The sequence below is a fragment of the Panicum virgatum genome, chromosome 3N (assembly GCF_016808335.1).
Source record: "Panicum virgatum strain AP13 chromosome 3N, P.virgatum_v5, whole genome shotgun sequence".
NCBI lineage: Eukaryota > Viridiplantae > Streptophyta > Magnoliopsida > Poales > Poaceae > Panicum > Panicum virgatum.
Window position 1 is genome coordinate 22325416 of NC_053147.1, and position 9673 is coordinate 22335088.

The window sequence follows — 9673 nt, forward strand, 5'->3', positions numbered from 1 at the left end:
TCGTTTTGAGTTTCTAAAATCCATAGCATTTGCTATGTATCTAGATATAATATATATTTAAGTAAATAGCAAAATTAGTCCTAATTAGTACATAGCAAAGATTTCCCGTCACATCGAATTTTTAGACACATGCATGGAGTATTAAATGTACTTTTAAAAAAATAACCAATTGCACAGTTTAGCTGTAAATGATGAGATGAATCTTTTGAGCATAATTAGTCCATGATTAGATAATAATTATCAAATAAAAACGAAAGTGCTACCATAGCCGAAACCAAAAAATTTCGCGGACTAAACACACCCTAAGATACAATCCGTTCATAGACGGAGTTGAGCGGATACGGATTCGTAACCATGCATCATTCATAGTAGCGCATGTCATCTTGTTGTATAAATAAATAAATACAAATGCTCGTAGCACCCATGGTTTATGGATGTGTTTTTGATTTTTTTTTGAAGGGGATGCGTTTTGTTTTTGATTGGTGGGGATGGGGGAGGGGGACCGAGGGAAGGGAATGGCGTGGCGCCACGCTCGTGCGGTACAGGTAATACAACCGTGGGCCGCAGCCGCATCACATGTTCCGCTCTCCTCGGCCCAGTCCGTGGTGTCGTCTAGTCAGCATGGCTGCCCGCTCGCATCGCAGCACAAAAATAATTTTCCAATAGCGGCGGGGGCGATTCGCCGCACGAATACCGAGGCCAGGGAACGCGCAGGGGCAAATGTACGGACGGCCCCGCCGCCGCCGCCGCCTGCTCCAGGACGCCGCCACGGCTGCCTTCTAGACGCCCCCGCCGACGCGGCCTCCCGGCTCTTCTAGCCCGGCTTCTCGGAAGCTCCGGCCGCCCGCCGGCCCAGTCGACGCCGCTGCCCCGGGCGGGGCGTGGGGGCGCGGGATGAAGGGCCCGGGAACGGCGGCCGGCTCCGCGGCCCCGGCGGGGAAGAGGCGGTGGCGGTGCGTGGCGGCGGCGGGCGCCGCGGTGGCGCTGGCCTTCTTCTCCGTCGTCGTGCCGCTCGCCGTGCTCCTCGGCCTCCACGCGCGCTTCCCCTCGAGTGCGTGCCTCGCCCCGCCCCAAAACCCTACCTTTTTTCTTACTCCCTCGCGGCGCCGCTCGCTTCCCAGATCCGGGCGTCCCGCCGGTTCCGGCTCGAGCGCGATCTGAGTGCTGAGTTGATTGCACCCCCGCCGCTAGAAACATTTATTTTGACTCGAGTTCTGTTGATCTCTTTGGTCTCTGCAGTGTACTTGGTTGACGAGAGCGCTGTGTCGGTGAGTGTCAATTGAAACTGATTGGCCGTGTTTTCGTCGTCCGCCCCCGTCTAATTCGATGGTTGTTAAACGTTGCCCTGCATTCCTGATGCATAGGTTTATGACGGCAGCGAAGGTGGTAGTTGGGAGCCAATTCCGACGGAGGTAGGGGTCCTCAACTCCTAATAATTGGCATTTCTGGATTATCTTATCTTTTATTCCAATTCTACAAATGTCCCAATCACGTGGGGGTGTTGTTAGCTCTGTCTTTATCTTTGTTAGATTTGGTCAATGATGGTCCTTTGTTGGAAGAATATAAAAATCAGGTTACACTGATGGCAGTTTTTTTCCCCAGGAAAATGACACATTGCAGGTCAACAACACCGTGAAGGAGTTTGTGCTGCCTACTCCGAAGGTTTGCAAGTGCAATTCCATTTGTTTGTGGGTTTATTGTTAGTGAACGACTTTTTTCAGAGCAGCATGCTTGTCGTGTGTTGCTATCATGCTGTGCTATTTGTGTTGCTTCAGCTCTAATCCTATGGCAGTGTTGAAATAGAACTGTTTTCAGGGTAGGCATTTCAGTTTCAATGCTGTAGCGATCTTTACCTATTGTTATTTACTCTTGCAATTCTAGTGCAGTCTGCAAGTAAAATTTTTCTTTCCGTTTGGTATTCAAGAACACACAGTATTCTAGACTTTTAGTAATATTATGTCAGGAGTTTTAGTTCTCATTTTTTAAATGCATGCTTTTAGTGAATCCATGTATATTATGAGATACTGTGAAGATTGGTTTTTTTTCTTTGTGACAAATTGGGCATGATGATTGTGGGAGCTTTTAAATCCTTCATCTTGGGTGGTAAATTATTGTTTAGTGATGATCTATTTTAGCCAAATATGGGCGGTAGAGAGTTACTCATGTTATAGTCATTGCTATAATACTATTTGAAAAAGCTTTTGTCCATGTATAATGACTGAACTGCATAATGTTTCCTGAATTGGAGCTTGTACTGTAATTTGTTGTGGCTTTATTGCTATATTGATTTTTTGAGATACCAATTTGAATTATGAACCAATGAACTCGTTGAAAGAAACTATAAGCTTCAACTTCTGTGGTGATTAAGTGGGAACTATAATCCCATTCCCATTTGGTATTTGATTTATTTTGGGATTGTTAGGGTGTCAGTCCATGCACAAGTCCAGGAAGGGAGAGGGAAAATTTCAGTGGTTGGCTTACATTTATCTTGAAATGCAGAATATATAGCTTGTTCTGGCTGGGCTAACAGTGTTAAATTTAAGAGAAATTGGTGCTCTTGCCCCTACTTTGCAATGCAATTGTGATTTTGCCCTCTTTTTTCCAACTTTGTGATTTGACCTTACTAGGGGTGAAATCACAAAGTTGGAAAAAATGATGGCAAAATCACAATTGCAATGCAAAGTAGGTTCAAAAACACAAATGCCCCTAAATTTAACTTATATGTTGGGTGTCAACTTCCTGTAACTAGTCGCATAAATATATCTAAATATACTTGCTCCAGTTCGCTTGTTTATGGCTATGGGAGAAAACATCTAATGATGTTTGTTCATTGAGGATAGCAAAAGTTTAGTTATTGCAATGTTTCTGCTTATTACCCTAATTAAATGCATAATAGGAGTATGGATGGTCATTTCACATTGACTTTCACTTGGGACTAATGCTTCCTTGGTCAGTGTGCATGGTGTTCTATGGACACACATTTAATGGAGGGAGAATGGAGGGAGTAGTATTTTGATGATTTGATCAAGGGAATCTGTTTCATTTATTTATTTTTGAAAAGAAAGCTTTTATTAGCACATAAACTACGTGCTTAGAGTGATGTTTTTTTCCCCGAATAAAGTGTTGACTGTGTGGTCTCATACATCTTGTTTATATACCATTACTTGTTTTTTTTATTCTCTTTCTAAGTTTACTATTAGAGGACAGGCCCTGGCGCAGTGGTAAAGCCATCCCACTGGTGCCAGGAGACCTGGGTTCGAGCGGCCTCTCTGCATGCGGGGGTAAGGCTAGCCTGGGAATATTCCTCCCCCAGACCCCACATCACGTGGGAGGTGCAGCACTGGGGCCTATCCTTTTGCTAAGTTTACTATTCATCTAACAGGAGTGGACCAATACAAATGGCAGTCAATCCGACACGGTTATTGGTAATATCTCAATTCATCCAGGTAAATTAGGGTTTATGTTGTCAGCCACTTTCATAGCCTATGACTGCATTTCTCTAATTCTTATTTAACATGCAGCTTCTCCTATCCAGCAAGATACAGTATTGGAAAATTCTTCGTTGCTCAATGTAAGAGTCACAATACTTAAGAGGTTTTGATTTCCGATACCATGCTACCATCCATTTTTGAAGTATAGTTGGAGTATCGTAAAAGCTTACCAGTAAACAATGTAGATAGTTTCTTATGATAACATTTATTAACAGCTGTTCACGTATCATTTAAATGTATGGATTTCATAGATTACTGTTCTGAATGATAAAATCATGTCATTTCATCTTTCTAAGCCAGCTTTTGCAGATTACTGGCACTTATCTGAGGGACAGTTTTGAGCAAGGTTTACCTGGTGATGAGAATGGAAAATCCTGTCAGCTTGAGTTTGGAAGCTATTGTCTTTGGTCTGTAGAACATGAGGAAGTCATGAAAGATTTCATAGTGAAGCGACTTAAAGATCAGCTGTTTGTTGCGAGAGCTTACTATCCAAGCATTGTGAAACTTGATGGAATGGAAAACCTTTCACATGAAATGAAACAAAATATCCAAGAACATGGGCATATGCTTAGTGAAGCCATATCTGATGCTGATCTTCCTGAACTGTAAGTCTGATATTACAATATTACTTTCTTCAGTTTCACTTTTCATTATAACTACCTTTGTGATCTAAAATACAACTAACTTTCACAGATCAGATGTTTGTCCACATAGAAGTGTTCGAATTCATGCCTTGTGCACTGACTGCAAAAATATCTTATTAGTTAAGTGTAGCAAGTTATATTTCAGTCTTCCTAGTTGTTGCTTAGTTAAATTTCACGGACATGTGGTGCCCCAGTAGTGTGATATGCACATATGCAGAGAGTAGAATCCATCTCTTATTCCAGCCCTCATACCTAAGCAGATTAATATCAAAGCCAATATTTAATCGAATTTTGTTTATCAAACTTTCGGGAACAGAGGGAGTATACATTTACCAGCTTGGTCCATTTACATTAACTAGAAAAAAGAGGGTCATATTGATATTCGAATAGTCTATTTACCCAACTGAGATTGTGTTTTGAGTTGACATTACTTTATGATGTTTTCTGTGCTTTGCTCTTTGTGGACCTCAGTAGCAGTATTTAGTCTGGTTGAATAATCTAGAAGTGCAATCTTGGGAATGATAGTTTGTCACTTAAAATTGGCATTAAGTTGTGGGTTGGAAAGTAACGAATGGGCTAATCAGCTGATAGCTTAAAGTAAAAGTACGCATTCCCAAGGATCTTGCTTGTTATGCCCAAGGGTCTTGCTTGTTATGATCTTATCCAACTTGACTTTGCATTTGCTGAATAGGTCATTATAATGAATCTTTGTTGCTATTTTTATAGTCATAGAGTCAATATGGCCAAGATGGATCAGACAATTGCTGCAGCTAAATCATGTGACGCAGAATGCACTAATGTTGAGAAAAAGCTGACGCAGTTGCTTGATATGACTGAAGATGAAGCTCTTTTTCATGCAAGACAGAGCGCTTATCTTTACAGGCTTGGAGTTCAGACATTGCCCAAGAGCCTCCACTGCCTTTCAATGAGATTGACTGTTGATTACTTCAATGCATCATCTGACATGGAGCATTCAGATGCTGAAAAGTTTGGAAATCCAGCATTCCAACACCATGTCATTTTCTCCACCAACCTTCTTGCGTCATCCATGACTATCAACTCAAGTGTGATAAATTCTGAGGTATGACATTCTATATGGCGCTGGAGTTATTATTTGAACTTCTGCTTCAGTTCGCTTACCAGTTCTGTTGATAGTGTCTCAGGAATCAGCAAATATGGTTTTCCATCTGATGACCGATGGACAAAACTTTTATGCATTTAAGAACTGGTTCATCAGAAATTCCTACAAGGGAGCTACCATAAGAGTCCTTAATTTTGAATATTTGCAAATGAAGAATTTGGGTAATGGGATAGTTGATCAATTATCACCATCTGAAGAGTTCCGAATCACCTCCAATAGCAATGCTCTAACGTTAAACACTCTTACGAGGACTGAGTATATTTCAATGTTTGGGCACTCCCTTTTCTTGCTTCCTGAATTGTTTACCAATCTTAAAAGGGTCATTGTCTTGGAAGACGATACTATAGTCCAGAGAGACTTGTCGCTCCTGTGGAACCTTGACTTAAAGGGAAAAGTGATTGGTGCTGTCCAGTTTTGTCAAGTTAAATTTCATCAACTCAGAGCATACTTGCCTGACTTCCCCTATAATTCTAGTTCATGCATATGGATGTCTGGAGTGAGCATTATTGATCTCGATGAATGGAGGGAACATGATGTCACTGGAATTCATCACCGAATTCTAGAGAAGGTTAGTTTGATAATGACATTTAATTGCCGCTCTTTTCCTGTACGTTTCAAATATATTAATGCTATGATTATATTGGCAACCTGTTTCCTTGTTTTCATTAGAAGTAGAAGTTGCCCAGCTCCCTGCCTTAATGCACATTTCTTAGCTTAAACTAGGATTTTGCAAACTCTGACCTGATAGAGCTCCTGCTTGTCTTGCCTTTACTAGCTGCGACATGACACAGAAGCTTCCTGGAGATCTGCAGCACTCCCTGCAGGCCTGCTTGCTTTTCAAAATCTGATCCATCCTATTGAAGGCCAGTGGGTTCAATTCGGGCTTGGCCATGACTATGGACTCGCTCATGGTGCTATAAAGAAAGCTGCCATATTGCACTACAATGGTAACATGAAACCCTGGTTAGAGCTTGGGATACACCGGTACAAAAAATACTGGAAGAGGTACCTGCCAAGGGATGATGTATTTATGATGGATTGCAATGTAAACCCATGACATGGCACATTTTGAGTTTTGGGATTCATAAACTCTTGTTTGCAAGGGATAAATCATGCAAAAATGGCAAGAGCATGCATTTGTATGCAAGGAAAGTTTCCATTTTATATCTGAGGGGAACTCCAGTGCAGAAATCCTGATTGCTCAAGATGTTGCTGAGATGCGATGGAAATTTGCTGCGACTTTTTGCAGATAGGTTGCCTATCATTTTCTGACTTATGTACAGTGAGCAACACCACAATTTGGTTGAGGATGTGTTGTAGTTAGTTGAGTCTTGGGTGGTAGAATGTAGATTCAGTAGATTAGGTTCTTTGGAATATTAATCACAGTTTTCCAGAATAAGCTTGTGCCTGCCTTATTGTAATCTACTGTCTCGTTAGTTTTTGATTTAATGGCAATTAAATTAGTGCACGTGCATGGATACAATTGACATGTGAACTCTGCTGTCGTTTTTCCTAGGTTTATCTGGTTGTCTTATTTACATGTGGAACCTTTTATAACCATGATTAGTGTATTTTTCACCTCAGCCGGTTTGTATCATCTGTGCAAGTCTTTAAGGCAGGCACCAGTTCCTCATTTCTGCGACCAGCAACCATCTGGTCCATTCTTCTAGTACTATATCCTTTTGATTGCGATAACCAAATTAGAGCCAAACGAACATACTCCATATAAAAAGTAACCACTAACCAGAATTGGTCACTGACAAGTCGGCCCAGGAGACACAGACTGCCTATACGGGCCCACTTGTAAGAGACCACTCTAGCGTATCACACACTGTACTGGTACAAACACAAAGCGATTGGCCTGACCCGGTTAACGCTGCGCGTGGGGCGAGGGGCACCACGTCCATGTGGAGACCGCGTACAGCGGCGTGCCCTTCCACCCCAGTCGCACCGTGCCGTCGTGGTCGTCCGCCACCGTGTAGCCCAGCCCCGGCGGGCACGCCCCGGCCACCAGCTGCGCGCGCCCGGCTCCTCCGGCGCGCAGGAACCCGTGCCGGGCGAGCTCCGCCTGCCAGCAGCCCAACTTGTCCCGCCCGCTCCGCGACGGCCCGCCCACCGCCAGCACGTTGCCGATCTCCCTGCCGAGCACGCCGTGCTCCACCAGGTGCCTGCTCGCGTCCTCGTCGGCCGGCCGCGACGCGCCCAGGGAGTCGAACAGCGCCGAGTAGTGGTGCAGCGCGGAGACGAACCGGTCCAGGAAGTGGCCGTGGTCGTGGCCCGCGCCGCCGCCGTCCCCGGGCGCCCCGCCCCGCTCCTGCTCCACCAGCGTCAGCACCTTGGGCTCCAGCCACCGCACCAGCCGCATGGTGGCGCCGTCGCCCCCGGCCGCGTCGTACATGGCGTGCCGCAGCCAGTGCACGGCCAGGGCCTCCCCTGGCCTCCTGCTGGGCACTGCTGCCGCTGCGTCGACGTCACCGGGCCGCTTCGCGACGGCGTAGAACTCGAACGGGATGCTCAGCTTGCTCGCCAGGCCGGCAAGCTGGTTGCCGGTGTCATGGAGCGCCGACGCCGACACGCCGAACCCGGTCACGCGGAGCAAAGGCGGGCCGCCAGGCCGCGCCGCCAGCGCGGGGAGGAGCGAGAGCCACTGGAGCGCGCCGCCGGGCACGACGTCGAGGTCCACAATGTGGACAAGGCGCTTGCCGTGGAACGCCTCCAGGATGGCCTTGTTGCACGCCAGGTAGGCGAACCTCGCGAGCGGCGAGACGTTGTAGAAGGCCCTGAACGCGGCGTGGACGGCCGCGCACGGCGGCGCCAGCGGCGCGCAGATGCCGACCCACGAGCTCATCAGCCGCGCCGCCATGGCCTTGGTGAAGTAGGCCACGAGCCGCTCGCCGCACGACGACGCGTACGGTGACGCCATCTGCCCCAGCTCCAGGAGCATCCCGTTGGCGTCGGCGAGGTTGCCCACGGACACGGCCACCGCGCACTCCATGAGCAGCGCGATCATCCGCACGCCGTGAGCCTCCTCCTCGCCCCTGGCCGTCGCCGCCCCATTCTGATGCTCCTCCACCGCGCCATCACCTCCTCTCCCAGAAACCTCCTTGTTTACTGCCAACTCCTGCTCGCCGCTTACCTCGGCCGCGGCCTGGTCGACGAACTCCGGCACGTCCTTGCCGGGGCAACGATCACCCGTATGAACAAATTCTTGGTGATGAGGCAAGAAAGAGTGTGATGACGACGACAGTGGCAGGTTGGCGCCGACGACAGCGTTGCCGCTGTAGATGTACGGATCATGGAACTGCATCAAGCTTAGAGAATCTTGCATGTCTGAGCCGCCCCTTCCTGTACTCATAAGATGATTGATGCTCAATCAGCTAGGGTTTTGCTTTTGCATAGTTGGAGAGAGAAGGGGAGCAAAGAGAGCCATGACTATATGTATGGACTTGGACCTGGGGTATTAACTAGGTCAAACCTGGAAGCTAGTGGCAGTTTCAGAACAAGCACGGCAGGAATCTGCGAAACATCGGCCTGGTGATTCTTGGAGCGGCATCCAGATTGACCCGTAGGCTTGGCCGGCACTTTCAGCTGCTTGGTCACCAGTGTTTATCTGGGGGCTACTAGTAGTTAATATTGAAATATAAGTATCATCGTTTAAGTTTTTGGATTGAATTGGTTAGTACATAAAATTCAATATGGTATTAGCTAGAAGTCTCGAGTTCAAATCTTGGCAGACACGATTAAATAAAATAATTACAGCGGACTCCAATTTTCGCTTTTAAGGTCTGGCGACATAAATTTTTGGATTGAATGTGTTAGTGCATGCAACTTAATAGTTAAGTCGGGATAATTCGTTAGCTCTTAATCTCACTGCAGATTTAAACTGCAGCATCTGGAATGTTCCGGGAATTCGGAGAGAAATAAATTCGTTTCCTTTTTTTTATTCATTTCTACTTTTCTAGTTAAGGGTATGATCTGTATGCGCGTAAAGAGCAATATAAGTTACCACGCACTTACAGTGTATTAAAACTACTGACAATGACACTTGGAATTAGGAAGTTATGACGATCATGCCATTGTTGCGCAAACTGCTTAATGTATAATGGTATGCTTCCTCTTTCTTCGTTAGTTCCTAGAGAGAGATGAAACTATATTTCACGCTTGTGATGTACATCTCAATGTTGGGCACACAGAGAAAATCGAAACCGAGCCATTGGGAGTCCTAGGTCACAAGGAGGCAGGGCATTAAAAATAAATTGAGATGATTGGGTACCGCTGCTTCGTTCTAGAGCGCTAATGTCTTCTAATAATGTCTTGCAGTTAAAAAAAGGCTAATAATGAACATAGTTTTGCAAAGTACATGCCGGTCTTGTGTGCCAATGACAAAGTTATAGGGA

At 45.9% G+C, this 9673-nt stretch overlaps 2 protein-coding genes across 5 annotated transcripts; one reads left to right on the plus strand and one right to left on the minus strand.

Moving 5' to 3' along the window:
* Positions 1–675: 675 nt before the first annotated feature.
* LOC120665122 (probable galacturonosyltransferase 7) lies at positions 676–6765 on the plus strand. Of its 4 annotated transcripts, none has more exons than XM_039944565.1 (10): positions 676–1051; positions 1240–1268; positions 1365–1412; positions 1603–1662; positions 3383–3446; positions 3522–3571; positions 3792–4096; positions 4862–5216; positions 5299–5844; positions 6052–6765. In XM_039944565.1, the coding sequence occupies exons 1-10, from the start codon at positions 895–897 to the stop codon at positions 6331–6333; spliced, it is 1896 nt and encodes a 631-aa protein (XP_039800499.1). In that variant the 5' UTR covers positions 676–894; the 3' UTR covers positions 6334–6765. The 4 variants fall into 4 exon arrangements, with proteins under 4 accessions (XP_039800499.1, XP_039800501.1, XP_039800502.1 ...); XM_039944567.1 differs by having other exon boundaries at positions 3383–3425; XM_039944568.1 differs by having other exon boundaries at positions 3383–3425; positions 3801–4096.
* A 381-nt stretch (positions 6766–7146) lies between these two features.
* Positions 7147–8604, minus strand: LOC120667668 (protein SCARECROW-like). Its single transcript, XM_039947697.1, has one exon. It carries the CDS (start codon positions 8602–8604, stop codon positions 7147–7149), a length of 1458 nt encoding a protein of 485 aa, XP_039803631.1.
* Between the last annotated feature and the right edge of the window lie 1069 nt (positions 8605–9673).